Genomic DNA, 17,500 nt, shown 5'->3' with positions numbered 1-17,500 from the left:
TCATTCCGTCCATTCCATCCGATTCCTACCTCCACCAGCCTCTACTGTCCTCAGTGTAGGATGTGTCCTTCTAAGAGGACATGGGGGCCGTGTCTCGGGGGGGTGAAGGTTAGTCGTCCCCTCCACACAGGCTGAGCAAGGCCTTCTGGTAGTCCCCTTTAGTGTGCTCCTAGGGAGGGGAGAGGGCAGGAAATGGTGACGTTAGAATTATACGGTTCTATCGAGAGAGAGAGAGAGAGAGCGAGCGAGAGAGAGAGAGAGAAGGAAGAGAGAGAGATAGAGAGATAGAGAGAGAAGGAAGAGAGAGAGAGAGATAGAGATAGGGAGAGAGAGAGAGAGAGAGATAGACAGACAGAGAAAGAGAGAGCAGGAGAGAGAGAAGGAAGAGAGAGAGAAGGGAGAGAGAGAGAGACACACATTTAGGGAGGGGAGAGGGCAGGAAATTGTGACATTAGAATTACATGGTTCTATCTCCATTTCTGGTCAAAATTTAGTTTGTTTTTTTTACAGTTTAGTGTCTTGCCCAAGGACACCTCGACCTGTGGCCAGCCGGGGTTCGAACCACCGATCTGCCGACCTTGCGATCATTAGACTGCAGATCTACCTCCTGCGCCACAGCCGCCCCTTGTATGTAACAGACACACCCTGGTAGTCAGGTGGCCCTCGCAGGCCACCGTACGGAGGCACAATTAGAGGCATGGAGAGGACTCTGGCACTGGCCAGACAGATGTCACACGGAGGTCTTAATGATGGTGACGTGACCATGTGACTTTTACTGGACAGAAGAAAATAGATATGGTGAATACAGTAGAAAGATAGATACTGTAGACAGACAGAGAGACAGACAGAGAGAGACAGACAGGCAGGCAGGCAGGCAGACAGGCAGATAGGCAGGCAGACAGACAGACAGAGGGACAGACAGACAGAACTCACAGAGATGGTCTGGTGGAGGAGACAGACAGACAGACAGGCAGACAGACAGACTCACAGAGATGGTCTGGTGGAGGGAGGGACAGACAGACAGACAGACAGACAGACTCACAGAGATGGTCTGGTGGAGGGAGGGACAGACAGACAGACAGACAGACTCACAGAGATGGTCTGGTGGAGGGACAGACAGACAGACTCACAGAGATGGTCTGGTGGAGGGACAGACAGACAGACATACAGACAGACTCACAGAGATGGTCTGGTGGAGGGACAGACAGACAGACAGACAGACTCACAGAGATGGTCTGGTGGAGGGACAGACAGACAGACAGACAGGCAGACAGACAGACAGACTCACAGAGATGGTCTGGTGGAGGGACAGACAGACAGACAGGCAGACAGACTCACAGAGATGGTCTGGTGGAGGGACAGACAGACAGACAGACTCACAGAGATGGTCTGGTGGAGGGACAGACAGACAGACAGACAGGCAGACAGACAGACTCACAGAGATGGTCTGGTAGAGGGACAGACAGACAGACAGACAGACTCACAGAGATGGTCTGGTAGAGGGACAGACAGACAGACTCACAGAGATGGTCTGGTGGAGGGACAGACAGACAGACAGACAGACAGGCAGACAGACAGACTTACAGAGATGGTCTGGTAGAGGGACAGACAGACAGACAGACAGACAGACAGACAGACTCACAGAGATGGTCTGGTAGAGGGACAGACAGACAGGCAGACAGACAGACTCACAGAGATGGTCTGGTAGAGGGACAGACAGACAGACAGACAGGCAGACAGACTTACAGAGATGGTCTGGTAGAGGGACAGACAGACAGACAGACAGACAGACAGGCAGACAGACTCACAGAGATGGTCTGGTGGAGGGACAGACAGACAGACAGACAGGCAGACAGGCAGACAGACAGACTCACAGAGATGGTCTGGTAGAGGGACAGACAGGCAGACAGACAGACAGACAGACAGACTTACAGAGATGGTCTGGTAGAGGGACAGACAGACAGACAGACAGACAGGCAGACAGACAGACTCACAGAGATGGTCTGGTAGAGGGACAGACAGACAGACAGACAGACAGACAGACAGACAGACAGACAGACTTACAGAGATGGTCTGGTAGAGGGACAGACAGACAGACAGACAGACAGACAGACTCACAGAGATGGTCTGGTGGAGGGACAGACAGACAGACAGACAGACAGACAGACAGGCAGACAGACAGACTCACAGAGATGGTCTGGTAGAGGGACAGACAGACAGACAGACAGACTCACAGAGATGGTCTGGTGGAGGGACAGACAGACAGACAGACAGACAGACAGACAGACAGGCAGACAGACTCACAGAGATGGTCTGGTAGAGGGACAGACAGACAGGCAGACAGACAGACAGACTCACAGAGATGGTCTGGTGGAGGGACAGACAGACAGACAGACTCACAGAGATGGTCTGGTGGAGGGACAGACAGACAGACAGACAGACTCACAGAGATGGTCTGGTGGAGGGACAGACAGACAGACAGACAGACAGGCAGACAGACTCACAGAGATGGTCTGGTGGAGGGACAGGCAGACAGACAGACAGACAGACAGGCAGGCAGACAGACTCACAGAGATGGTCTGGTGGAGGGACAGGCAGACAGACAGACAGACAGACAGGCAGGCAGACAGACTCACAGAGATGGTCTGGTAGAGGGACAGACAGACAGACAGACAGACAGACAGACAGGCAGACAGACAGACAGGCAGACAGGCAGGCAGACAGACTCACAGAGATGGTCTGGTAGAGGGACAGACAGACAGACAGACAGACAGACTTACAGAGATGGTCTGGTAGAGGGACAGACAGACAGACAGACAGACAGACTTACAGAGATGGTCTGGTAGAGGCTCTTCCCATCTGCTCTCTTGAACTCAGTTCTGATCTTCATCAGGTCGACCTCACAGCGGGACACCATGATCCTGGTCACCACCTTCTCCTTCGCCCCTTTACTCTGGTGGACAGACAGACAGGTCAGTACTGGTGGACAGACAGGTCAGTACTGGTGAACAGACAGGTCAGTACTGGTGAACAGACAGACAGGTCAGTACTGGTGGACAGACAGCCAGGTCAGTACTGGTGGACAGACAGGTAAGTACTGGTGAACAGACAGGTAAGTACTGGTGAACAGACAGGTAAGTACTGGTGGACAGACAGGTACATACTGGTGAACAGACAGGTAAGTACTGGTGAACAGACAGACAGGTAAGTACTGGTGAACAGACAGGTAAGTACTGGTGAACAGACAGGTAAGTACTGGTGAACAGACAGACAGGTAAGTACTGGTGAACAGACAGGTAAGTACTGGTGAACAGACAGGTAAGTACTGGTGAACAGACAGGTAAGTACTGGTGGACAGACAGCCAGGTCAGTACTGGTGGACAGACAGGTAAGTACTGGTGAACAGACAGGTACATACTGGTGAACAGACAGGTAAGTACTGGTGAATATACAAGCCAGGGCTTGACATTTTTCAGGTTTCAGGGCTTTTTCAGGTACTTGTCCTTCGGACAAGAGAGCTCATCTTTTACTTGTCTGAGAGCTCAAGTTACTTGTCCAAACAGGGTTCGACATTAACGCAGTTTTACTTGTCCAGAACAAGTAAAACTTTCGCCGGGTTTGTTTGCGCGAGCACGACGACGCTGCTGGATCCCAGATATGTTTACCTGTGTGCAGGAAGAACAACAGACGGCGTTGGTGCCAGACCAGACTAGATGATCATGAGTGAAGATATTATCAAAGCGTACGGGTGATCGACAGGCGAGTACGCTTTGATAACGCTTTCATAATGGCAAGGCAGCATACACTGACAAGGCAGCTACATTGACAAGGCAGCAGACATTGACAAGGCAGCATACATTGACAAGGCAGCTACATTGACAAGGCAGCATACATTGACAAGGCAGCAGACATTGACAGAGCGGCAGACATTGACAAGGCAGCAGACATTGACAAGGCAGCAGACATTGACAAGGCAGCAGACATTGACAAGGCAGCTACATTGACAAGGCAGCAGACATTGACAAGGCAGCAAACATTGACATGGCAGCAGACATTGACATGGCAGCAAACATTGACAAGGCAGCTACATTGACACGGCAGCTACATTGACAAGGCAGCATACATTGACATGGCAGCATACATTGGCAAGGCAGCAGACATTGACAAGGCAGCAGACATTGACAAGGCAGCAGACATTGACAAGGCAGCAGACATTGACAAGGCCGCATACCTTGGCAGAACACCGGCAATGGTGCTGGTGTTTTGTCCGATGACATTTAGTGTTTCGCCGCTTTTCCTGGCACCTGGCCAGTATTAGGTGCTTGAAGGAACATTGTGCTTGCTGGCTTGAGTAGCGTGTTGGTTTCTTTCACTACAGAGTTAACATTTCCACAAGCCAACTTCATGGTCAAGAAGGTTGGCAGTGGAGTTAATAACGGTCACGCAATAGCATTAGAGTTTCTGATGCAAGCTATGCCGCCTCATAGGCAGCGAGAATGAGGTGCAGCATAGCTCGTTAAAACATGTATTACTTTTCCGATCGGACAACTGAAGGAGGAATAAATGTTTTGCGGATATTAATACATATTTAATTTGATTTATTTTTCTCTTTGTTTTGACTACCGTATTTTCCGGACTATAAGTCGCGGTTTTTTTCATACTTTGGCTGGTCCTGCGACTTATAGTCAGGTGCGACTTATATATCAATAATTCATAATCTCTGACTGACATGAACTGACATACTGTAATCTCTGACTGACATGAACCAAGGAGTAACTTCCGCTAGCGCCTCATACACGATAGAATAGCCATTATACTTGACAATGTGGACATTAAACACGACAATGTGGACATTAAACATGATGTTATGGACCTTATACACAATGTTATGGACGTTATAAACGATATTAAAGTCATTTATTCCTTCCAGAGACTGTTCTATGTTGCTAAGTTACCCCCGCGAGGCTATTTTGCTACTTCCGCTAGCGCCACATACGCGATAGAATAGCCATTATACTCGACAATGTGGACATTAAACACGACAATGTGGACATTAAACATGATATTATGGACCTTATACACGATATTATTAACGTTATACACGATATTAAAGTCATTTATTACCTTTCAGAGGCTGTTCAATGTTGCATTGTTTGTAGGCCGCCCTTCATCCTAACTACTTCCGTTTTTCACCAAGCTATCTTTGTCATGGCCTTATACACGATAAATAGTCGTTACACTCGACAATGTGGACATTAAGCACTATATTATGAACGTTATACACGCTATTATGAACGTTATACACGATATTAAAGTCATTTATCACCTTTCAGAGGCTGTTCCATCCTGTTTGCATGCTCCCGCGACGCCATTTTGCTAACCTTCGTTAGCAACGCGCTAGCTAGCCCTGGCTTTACACTCGATAATTTAAGTATTTCTAACCTTTCAGAAGAAGTTTTAACGTGAATTATGTCCTTCCTGGGCTTACAAATCCTCTCATGTCTCTTCACAGTGCCAGACTAGAGTCAAGCTCAACAGGGTCTTCTTTCCCCGCTGATTCCGCCAAGCCCGTTCCCTTGAACCATGCGACTTATAGTCCAGTGCGACTTATATGTGGTTTTTTTCTCTTCGTGCCCCGTTTTTGGCCTGCTGCGACTTATACTCGGGTGCGACTTATAGTCCGGAAAATACGGTACTCTGTCGGACAACTGCAGGAGGAAGTCCACTTGTCCGAACATAAAATGTACTTGTCCCGGACAAGCCTCAATGTCGAGCCCTGCAAGCATAAACATACTGGCATGTCTTTTGTTAATGTACTGTGATGCCTCCCACTCTGCCTGCACATTGGCTGGTGCTGGTTCCTGTGGGAGCCTGGGCAGAGTGGGTGGGTCGTCAGGCTAAGTGGGGTCACCTGGGGGTTTGGGGAGCTGAGGATGGGTATATAAGATGGGTGTGTCCTCAGCTCTCTCTCTTCCTTCCTTCTGCTTTGGTTCCGTTAGGGTTGTTTGTAAGGTCTCAGGGTACCAGGTTTTGGGGCCTTTAGTTTGACACTACATACATCCATACACCCCTTACACATACAACCTACATTATACAACCATTCACTCATGGCATACACCACTGATTCTTATCCATATTCATATACATATGTTATTTAGTTTATTTTGATTAATTTACCTAAGTAAAACTTAAGTTGTACCATTTAAACACACGTGTGGACTCCCTTATTTGTCACTACCTTCGGGTGTTTGACAGTACAACATATCATGTTGGTTGGCTTAGCCCTATTACACTTGGTGAATATACAGTTAAATAAATCATCATAAAAAAGAAATGAGATTCAAGATTACCTTCATGGCTTCGCTGAGTCTGTTAGCAAAGTACAGCTGTTTGTTTTCGAAGACCTCCACTGCAGAGGGGGGAGAGGGGCAGAGAAACATGTTGTAATTATCTTTCTCTACTGGGCCTTTTCTCCTTAAGGCCAATGCACACGGCGTGCGATTTTGTCGCACGACAACATTCGATTCTCAATTCACACCACCGAAGTGTGTGGGTGTGAATGGAGAATCGAATGTTGTCGTGCGACAATATCGCATCGCACGCCGTGTGCATTGTCTCATTCAAAACAATGGAATCGAATTTGGCGGTGCGACAAAATTGCAGCCGTGTGCATTGGCCTTTAGACTGCATCTGTGGTGTTGAGGTGCTCACATAAAGACTCCACAGGATATTTTATTCAGAATGTACTGTAACACACGTTTTATGATGTGTGAGTTGTTTACATTTTGCAAACAAAGTCAGTAAGTAGCCTTTAGAACCGATGGTTCTCCAGCCTAACGGCCCTTAGGGGGCAGGAGCCTATCTCCTGTTTCCGTAGCGTGAGGCGGCGTGATGTACAAGACAAGTACAACCCCTGGACATGACGCTGGTATGTCGCAGGGTCTTACCCCCCCCCCCCAAATCCAACCCTTAATGCCGATGAGTGCCAAGCAGGGAGGCATCGGGTACCATGTTTATAGTCTTTGGCATGACTCGGCCAAAGTCATGCCAAATGACTTTGTCATGCCAAGTCATGCCAAGTCACTCGGCCAATGAACTCGCAAACAAAGTTGTTCATGTACCGGCAGATACTGACATGCTGTGTGAACAGAGGGTTACCAGGGTTACCTAGTGTGAGGAAGGACTTCTCCAGATCTCCTTTCACCTCCTTGCGGATGCTCTCCTTCATGTCGTAGGGGCTGTAGCTCTTGTACCTGTCGAACACTGGGCCAGAGAAGACCTGGGTCAGACACAGTCACTCCAACACCACCTCACAGTCACTCCAACACCCCCTCACAGTCACTCCAACACCCCCTCACAGTCACTCCAACACCACCTCAAGCTTTGGGATTTACCCAATGGCTAGATACCTTTGTGTAGGTGTTTGTATTGTAGCGAGCGGGACCGGGAGTGTAACTCGCCCCATGCGGGAGTCGAACCCCGATCTCCCGCATAACCACCGGCCGCGCTAACCACAACCACAAGAGTTAACTCCCTTGGTGGAGCTGCTAACAGACCTTATACAGCTTCGTTACACTATGCTAGGCTAGCTACCTTTGTGTAGGTGTTTGTATGCTAGGCTAGCTACCTTTCTGCAGGTGTTTGTATGCTAGGCTAGCTACCTTTCTGCAGGTGTGTGCTAGGCTAGCTACCTTTCTGCAGGTGGGGGACGCTCCTCTCAGACATGATGGAGATCCAGGTGGCCACGTCGGTTCCCTTCCTCTTCACGCCTGCGTCGTACAGAGCCTGCAGACACAACACCCAATAAGCATTTAGCCGCATGCTACTGCTATATAAATGTCACATAGACCAGTGTTTCTCAACCCTCTCCTCGGGGCGCCCCACCACATATTTGATCTGTGCCACCACCAGCTCACCTGATTCAACTAATCAAGTACTAGCAATTATGGTTTGTACTTGATCAGTTGAATCAGGTGTGCTGGTGGTGGAACAGACCAAATATTTGGAGCGGCTGGGGCGCCCCAAGGAGAGGGATGAGAACCACTGACATAGACAACGTCATTTCAATTCCTGATGTAGGCTACTGTATTGTGCTCATTGAGGTTATCCTCGAGGTCGAAGGCAGGAGGTATAACTACGGATTCTAGATGGAAGCAATTTACCATGAGAGGAAGGGGGTGGTGGACTCATTTACCACTGGTACAGGGTTGTGGCACGAACTCGGCGAAGCCGAGTAGGAAAACCCTGTACAGTGGTAAATGAGTCCACAACCCCCACCCTCGATTGGTAAATTGCTTTTCTACAACAAATCAAATCAAATCAAATGTTATTTGTATAGCTCATTTCTTACAAGATGCAACTCAATGCGCTTCACATAATAAACATTCTCAGTCAATCAATCAATCAATACTGACAGAGCCGCAAGCAGGCAAAAGTAAAAACCTGTACACTATGTAGCCAGGAAAACTCCCTTGCAGCCCTCTACACATAGAGCGACTACTAGCCAGTTTGCCTACCAGCACCCAGCGGTGGGCCCCCACACCACCCCCCGGGGAGCCCCCGCCGCCCCACACACCCAGCCCGCCCCACCACCAGCACACCCGGCCCAGCCAAGCAAGCACAGACCATAAAGGCCCCGCACAAGGACGGCCAAGCAGGTGCCCCGGCGGCGGAACAGACCAGGCACACGGGGCAGCCGGGGGCCCCCAAGGGGAGGCCCAAGGACCACCGGCGCAAAGCAAGCAAGCAAGGGCGAAAAACCTGTACACCATGTATCCAGGAAAAGTTCCTTGCATATTATCGGCGTACACACTGTCCATAAATGTAGTGTTATATCTGCATCAACAGCCACCACACAATACAGTTGTAACATTAAATTCATGTACTTACAATCATTAATCGTTTCAGAATACATATATCCTTCCACCACAGAATATAGTCCCATAAACAAGATCAACCATTGCATTGTAGGTCAGCACAGGTGTTCTTAATCAGATTGATTGGGAGGCGCATTGATACTGGAAATGCGGTCTGAACTGTGGGTTGTTGAGATATTTACCACTGTTGCTAGCCAATCAGAATCCAGTATCCAAACATGCTGTTGTAGAATGTTCTTTTGCTACTTGTTTTTTGTCCTAATGGTGATGCGTTCAGTATGCAGCCAGGGTTGCCAGGTGGGATTGACAATTTACAGCCTAAATCCAGTAGCCCATTCGGCGGTAACCCGCCCCATCTGGCAACCCTGTATGCAGCACCTTGAATGAAGTAGCCTACTGTGACGTCATGTCCACCAGGGGAGGCTGGTGGAGGTAGAAATCGGAGGACGGGCTCATTGTAAGGCAAGGAATGGAATCAGGAATTCTACCACCACCAGCCTCCCCTAAAGTCAAGTGTTTTTGTTTGTCGGGGCCAAATGCAACAAGTGTTAGCATGTGTTAACACTAGAACAGCCGTGCCTTTCTACTAAAAGAGCTGCCTCGGGGGGGTCAAACGACTCCCTCTTTACAATGCTCAAGCTGCTACTTACACACAATGACCACTAGTTGGCGCCGCTTGTAAATTATCCTGCTTCCTACACAGAAAAACAGCTAAATAGCTTCATACTAGCTTATCCTGAAAATGTAAGGATACTGGGTGGTAGAACGCACATATCTAGTAAAAGTCATGAAAGGAGGGTCCTGTAATTTGATTGAGTGCAAAGATATAACATGTTTCTTTACTCCTCATGGCTGTTCTAGTGTTATATACTGTGATGTGTGGCTACAACTACGGTACAAGAGAACCAGAGTGTTTGACTTACCCTCGCGTCCTCGTCGATCTTCTCATAGTCCACGACGTTGGAGGGCTCGTCTCTCTTCGTCTGTTGAGAGGACGTGAGACAGCAACGTTACTGAGAGGACGTGAGACAGCAACGTTACCACTCTTACTCGCCATCTCCTCTTTTTCCATTCACTAATCCCTCGGATCTGTATGTATGTAAATCCAACCCATAATAGACCTATCACTAAACCACGCCCCCAAAATAGAAATTGTCCAATCATATCACAGCAAAAGTCACTACAGGCAGAAAACTCGGATAAACAACTCGCTAATATCTGATGGTGAAAAGCTTCTAGACTAAATATTCTTGTCATCTTAAAACAAACCAAAAAAACAAACATGTCTTTAATTGCTGTGGTAAATCAGAAATCAGAAATTTGCCAATTCCCACCGCCATTGTAAGTCATTGAATGTCATTCAGTCACAGTCGGTCAGTCAGTCAACTGTCAGTCACGTTGTTTGTTTGTTTGTCCGAGTTTTCAAATGGGGGCGTGGCTTAGCGATAGCCTCGTTTCCATGTGTTGAAGCCATTGGCTGGTCGTACCTTCACTAGGGCCAGTAGCAGCTTAGCAAAGTCTCCCGACGTATCGCCTGCGACGTCCTTCTCCAGCTCTTTCTTGAACACTGTGGATGAGTGACATATTGAACACCTAAAACTTGATAATAATAATAATAATAATAATAATAATAATACATTAGACTTATATAGTGCTTTTCTAGACACTCACAGACACTTTACAAACTGAAAAGATCGAGTAGTAATACTACAAAAATAAAAAATAGAAATTATACAACAGTTAGTTCCGACCAAGTAATTTGATTGGACAAGAGACATTCCATGAGTGCTGATATACAGTATAACAGCACTGGGACTTTTAACTATTATGTATCACTCCCAAATGACCGTTAATACAAAGTAGCTAGCCTGCAGATGTTTGTGTTCAGGTTACTAGGCAACAGTCCAGTTGCGGAACAATTTTTTGTTGACGGAGCCAAAATAAATGATTAAATAAACAAACAAATCTTCAATCGGATCGCGATGACAAGTCATGCGGTACATGTTATCTAAGCCTAACTCACAGTCCTTGTAAACTTTTTTGATGTCCACCAGTTCGTCGCTGCTGCGGGAGCACACCATCTCTATCAGACTCTCCTCATCTGTCCCCAGACCCTGAGGAGAGAAGGAGCGGTTCCTTCATCAGCATCAAGATATCAACACGGACAGTAGGATTTGACATCGTCAAGTCGTGAGTTTAGAATGATAAGGTTCTATCTCCGTTTAGGGAGGTTCAGAGATATTGAGCGTCAAAGTTTTTACATTCCATTATGTTTTGGAATTGAGAAATGGAACCTTTGTATTTTATTAATTACTAACTCAAAAATGTAAACATTTTAAAAATAACACCACACAGGCATTAATAAACACCTGTCAGGGTCACACCAGCCTGCCAGGGATTCGAACCACTGCTAGCTGCTGACTTAGCAATCATTAGACGCGGGTAGAGAGGGTAGGACTAGGACTAGGTTGGTAGCTAGGACCTAACCTCCTCCTCCTCCTCATCCTCCTCTTCCTCACCTTCATAGACCTAACCTCCTCCTCATCCTCCTCTTCCTCACCGTCATAGACCTAACCTCATCCTCCTCTTCCTCACCTTCATAGACCTAACCTCCTCCTCATCCTCCTCTTCCTCACCTTCATAGACCTAACCTCCTCCTCCTCACTCTCCTCTTCCTCACCTTCATAGACCTAACCTCCTCCTCATCCTCCTCTTCCTCACCTTCATAGACCTAACCTCCTCCTCCTCCTCCTCTTCCTCACCTTCATAGAGGCTTTGAGCTCGGAGGCGTCGTACTGGGCCGTGCTCTTCATCAGCCCCAGCATCACCGCCTCCAGAGAGCCAGACAGCGCCCCCTTGAGGGCGGAGATCATATCCTGGAGGACACAAACATCACATTTACATTTACATCCAAAGCGACTTACAATCGATACATTTGACTAAGCAAGTGAATCGTCAATCCACCAGTCGTAGCAGGAAGAGTAATCTAGCTCAGGCCCGGGGCCATTGGCAGTCTCCGTGATAGAAGGAACACTTTATTTTTATTTTTATATATACAGTATATAGACACTGGAGAACAGAGAAACAGTACAAGGGGGGCAGTAGAAGTCTTAGGGGACACAGTATAGGGGAAAAGCGGGTGTCTCAGGAGACGCAGTGCTGGAGGATAGTTAGGTAGATGTCTCAGGAGGAGCAGTTAAGGTGTAACCTGAAGAGATGGAGGTCTTCAGTCTTATGGGTCTTATCAAACTGGAAAAAATGTGTAATACAACTTGCATACAGTTCAGTCCCAAAGGGGAGATATAAGTCATGGCCAAATGAGATTGATGCTTTATAATGTGGACCTAAGAACAGAGATAATGAGGTTATATCTTCCTGAGCAGGAGGAACGCTATTCAGTTGTTAAGTCGTGACGTGTTTCCGGGTCCAACGTTGGCTGAGGCGCTCTCTTCGAAATGCCTCAGTAATAATAATAATAATTGGTTATATTTGTATAGCGCTTTTCCGAGGCTCAAAGACCCTGACAATGGGGAAAACGGGAAAGTGCTGCTGTGTCCCTTGTTGTATGAATAGATCAGAGTCTAAAAAACGATTGAACTGTCATTCTACCGCTGTAGTACACTGGTACTCTGGTGCTTTAGTACACTGGTACTCTGGTGCTTTAGTACACTGGTACTCTGGTGCTTTAGTACACTGGTACTCTGGTGCTTTAGTACACTGGTACTCTGGTGCTTTAGTACACTGGTACTCTGGTGCTTTAGTACACTGGTACTCTGGTGCTTTAGTACACTGGTACTCTGGTGCTTTAGTACACTGGTACTCTGGTGCTTTAGTACACTGGTACTCTGGTGCTGTAGTACACTGGTACTCTGGTGCTTTAGTACACTGGTACTCTGGTGCTTTAGTACACTGGTACTCTGGTGCTTTAGTACACTGGTACTCTGGTGCTTTAGTACACTGGTACTCTGGTGCTTTAGTACACTGGTACTCTGGTGCTTTAGTACACTGGTACTCTGGTGCTTTAGTACACTGGTACTCTGGTGCTTTAGTACACTGGTACTCTGGTGCTTTAGTACACTGGTACTCTGGTGCTTTAGTACACTGGTACTCTGGTGCTTTAGTACACTGGTACTCTGGTGCTGTAGTACACTGGTACTCTGGTGCTGTAGTACACTGGTACTCTGGTGCTTTAGTACACTGGTACTCTGGTGCAGGGATTTTTTTATTTGGACCCGGAAATTGCTAAACGTCACAAAGTAACGTCAGACTTAACCGAAGTGTCATCTTTGTGTTGTGTTGACCCCTGACCTTCTTTGCTCTCTTCTCATACTCGAAGGCGATCTCTCTCCTCTGGGCGTAGGTCCGCCTGGTCAGGATGTCTATGACGGTCTGCTCATCCACACCTGGGCAACACAGAACCCAGCATACAGGTGTTATTCATAATAAAGGTGTTATTCATGTGTTATACCACAGCCACACTGATATGCAGACAGACAGACAGACCGACCAACCGACAGACAGACAGTATCAGACCAGAGACAGACAGACAGACAGACAGACAGACCTGGAAGACATGGTCACCATAGTAACAGAGCTCTCGTGACCTCACTCACATTCTATGTACAGAACATAGTGGAAAGACCCTAACCTCCCCAGGCCTGTGGTGACTCCACTGAGGTTGGGCTTGGGGGGGGGTTAGGGTTAGGGGGTGGGGGCGGGGTTAGGGTGGGGGGGGGGGTGTGGTCTGGATGAACAGCCGTACTGGGGAAGCCCTACTCTGTGGTTGGTGAAGTCACAGGCTGACTCAGAATACCACACTTAATAACAACATACTCTATCAACCGTCTCTGTTTCCAACCGCAGGAAGATCATTCCAGATCATTCCACGGTGCATCTAAGCTTGATATTTTAAAGAGGGGGCTGCACTGAGGGGCTCGCCTTGGTTTTCCTCCTCGTCCAAATGCAACAGAGAAGGAGACTTGTTTCTTGGAGGTGTGGTTTGATGTACCGTCCGAAGCCCAACCAGACAGACAGACAGACAGACAGACAGATACACAGATAGACAGACAGACAGATACACAGATATACAGACAGACAGTATCAGACCAGAGACAGACAGACAGACAGTATCAGACCAGAGACACAGACAGACAGACAGACAGACAGACAGACAGACAGACAGGCAGACGTGCAACTGTGGGTCTATGTATGTGGTGGGTCTCTCTCTCACCCTTAGTCTTGATAGCGGTCTCTATCCTGGTGGCGTCTTTGGCGGGGTCAAAGTCCTCTGCTGCCACCACCGTGGGGAAGGTGGGCTCGGCCTCCTACAGACAGAATATCACAGTCATGTCAGCTCTTGTCTAGCCCTGCCAGACACATCATGCAACTGTGCAATAAGGAATGGCATCATCTGGCTTTGATAACCGTTCCTTATCCAGCACCAGCCTCCAGGCATTACAATGAGCCCGTCCTCCAATTTCCCCCGCCTCCACCAGCCTCCCTCTGAGGGGGCATATTAGGTCTTGTCTTGCATTCCCAGATACACGGTGGTGGTACTACTACATACACTAAACTCGGTTAACAATCTCTGAAAATATTAACTTTAGTTAGTCATTAGCACACGCTTGCTAGGTAACTTAGACCTGAAAGAAAGGTGTGTTGTTGAAACAATGAAACAACAACCCACCTCTTCAAGCTCGCCTTCACCAGTTAACCCTCTCCCCCTCCCCCTCCCCTTCACCAGTTAACCCTCTCCCCCTCCCCTTCACCAGTTAACCCTCTCCCCCTCCCCTTCACCAGTTAACCCTCTCCCCCTCCCCTTCACCAGTTAACCCTCTCCCCCCCCTCCCCTTCCCATGTGTCCCCAGCACTACCTTCAATAGGCCCCGATACTTTCTTCTATTTACCTTTTGTTTCTTTTTATTATTACTACTCGATTTTTTCAGTTTGTAAAGCGTCTTTGAGTGTCTAGAAAAGCGCTATATAAGTCTAATGTATTATTATTATTATTATGATTATTATTAATGAGTTGGACGACACTGAATGACTCTAGGTGAGGTAAACATTCCGTAACCAACACCACATCTAAGTGTCATAACCACTGTGTCATCATCAAACTGGTGAGCTAACCTAAGATTAGATTAGATTAGGTTCAACTTTATTGTCATTGCAGACTACAAGTAACAGACAACGAAATGCAGTTTAGCATCTAACCAGAAGTGCAAATAGTGATATAAAAACATCATAAACATGACAATGATAGTGATAGGTACAGTAATAATAATGATAATAATAATAATAATAATAACTTATTTGTATAGCACTTTTCCTGCAAACGTTGCAGCTATGGCAACAGTATTAAGTAATATTAGTAGTTATATATTAGTAGTTAACAGTATGGCAGGTACGGTAGTTTAGAGGTATATACAGTTATACAGCTTACTAAGTATGTACATATACAGCTTACTAAGGATGAGTATGTCATCATAGTGTAAATGTGTCCACAGTGACTATGTGTATTATAATACTCACCCCACCAACACTCAATGTGAGCTGGCCCAAGAACTCAGAGACCAACGCCATGTTCAATACCTGCAAGATAACAAGTGGTATTGTCAGTCAAAATTAATGTGTTATGTAACAATTGAATACAGCCAGCACTCGAGTTGAGGGGGGATATGGGGGGATGGCCGTTGCTACTTGCACAGCACTCTATGTTCAGCACTTTATGTCCCTTATGTCCTGTGTCTTTTATTGTTACTATTGTCTCTTTCTTCTCTGGCACAGCGTTGAGTGTCTAGTGACTCTAGTCCCATTTCATTTCACTGCATGTTTTACCTTGTATGTCTGTGCATGTGACAAATAAAGTACCCTTGAACCCTTGAACCCCCCTGAAATAAAAACAGTCAAAATCATCCCCCTTCTAAAACTGCCATCCCCCCTTTCCATCCCCCCATTCCATGTCATTTTATCAATGAACGTGGTGTTACTGCTATTTCAACATTTAGTTTTGCACATATTGAGTAAGATACTGTGGGCGAGGGAGGGGGCACGCACACATGCAATGACATTTTTAACCAAGCCACTGACGCTGAAGTCACTGACGCTGTGGGGATGCTAACATTGTCCCCATATGATAAAATCCACCATCCCCCCTGACTTTCTTTTACAACTTGAGTACTGAATACAGCCCACGCATTTTTATAGTTTTTATACAAGTTTTTATAGCAGGAGCAAATAATTCAAAGGTCTCATTTACGACACTACAGATATGAAGACACTTAATCGCCAGACCAAAGTGATGGTGATGTTTGGGATACTGATGTCAAAAGACAGTTCATTCCATGAATACAAGGATATACCTCAAAGACACAAACAGTAAAAGGCTTCAAATAAGAGTTAATTGTTGTATTTCCTCTCCCGGAAAACTGAAGTAGGGGGGGAGCGGAATATTTGCACTGGGTGCGCAGTAGGTCAAAGTGATATCACCTAGCAACCGTTCGCTAACATTCTCTAGTAGTGGAACAAAACAGATTTTTCCAGAACTTGTGTGAATCACACATCCTGTTCATCCAACTAGGGGGGGTTGTGTGTGTTCTGCCAAACCTGGCAGTTATACCGTAGAGCCACAGCTCACACTCATGTGTCACCCTTCGCCTCATTCTCAAACTATTTGTGTTTCTGTCTCGTGCACGATTAGGGTAGAGGCTGGTGGAGGTAGAAAAATCGGAGGACGGGCTCATTGTAAGGCCTAGAACAGAAGGAATGATACCAAACGTCTGTGTTTCACACCGTGAAACCTCATTCAGGTCTGTGCATTACAATGAGCCCGTCCTCCGATTTCTACCTCCACCAGCCTCCCCTGGTGTTCTACCTCCCCCAGCCTCCCCTGGTGTTCTACCTCCCCCAGCCTCCCCTGCAGTCTATGATCACCAGCGGCCCTTTGATATTCATAATTATCATGACGTCCGCTTGTTGATTATAGACTGTGTAAGTCCTAATGACATAGTACATAGTACAGTGGGCTATAAATGAACAGTCTATATTCATTGTGGTGGGTGTGTATGGGTCAGACAGTAACACTCTAGAATCCCACTCTAGAACTCTAGAATGCCTCTGCTCACAGATAAACGTTGCACTTTGTAAACGTCTGTGCTGTGGATGAAAAGAGTATATCTCACATTACATTTGTACTGTAACCGAACCATGCACATAAAGCTATATAGATTCTAGATGCTATCAGACTATGAGTCGTTGAGGAGAATCAGCTGACAGCGCAGAAAGTTTGGATCACCGGATGGCATAACACACACACACACACGTACAGACACACACACACACACACACACACACACACATACACACACAGACACACCCACCCACACACACACACACAGCAGGGTGCAGGGCAGTCTTACCGTGGTGTATGGGGGCTAGATGCAGCGGTAGGGTAGTTCCCGTTATGCAGGCAGAGCAGGGTGTGGTGGTTAAATACCAGAGACAGGAAGGCTCGCTGCATGAGCACGGGTCCAACTCCTCCCCTCCCTCCCTCTCTCTCCTCCTCTTCCTCCTCTCCACAACTCACTCACTCCCTCCCTCTCCTCCATCCCCTGCTCCACTCTTCT

General features: G+C 47.1%; 1 protein-coding gene across 1 annotated transcript; it reads right to left on the bottom strand.

Moving 5' to 3' along the window:
* Positions 1 to 109: 109 nt before the first annotated feature.
* Positions 110 to 15,458, bottom strand: anxa2b (annexin A2b; the record flags this gene model as incomplete). Its single annotated transcript, XM_080530578.1, has 12 exons — positions 110 to 169; positions 2,831 to 2,953; positions 6,351 to 6,409; positions 7,168 to 7,263; positions 7,692 to 7,785; positions 9,800 to 9,859; positions 10,364 to 10,443; positions 10,900 to 10,990; positions 11,639 to 11,752; positions 13,185 to 13,279; positions 14,107 to 14,200; positions 15,408 to 15,458. 12 exons carry the CDS (start codon positions 15,456 to 15,458, stop codon positions 110 to 112), a joined length of 1,017 nt encoding a protein of 338 aa, XP_080386704.1.
* Between the last annotated feature and the right edge of the window lie 2,042 nt (positions 15,459 to 17,500).

Source organism: Nansenia antarctica (genome assembly GCF_963989245.1).
Source record: "Nansenia antarctica genome assembly, chromosome: 5".
Taxonomy (NCBI): domain Eukaryota; kingdom Metazoa; phylum Chordata; class Actinopteri; order Argentiniformes; family Microstomatidae; genus Nansenia; species Nansenia antarctica.
The sequence above is the reverse complement of the archived record's forward strand: the minus strand, read 5'-3'. Positions and strand labels throughout refer to the sequence as shown.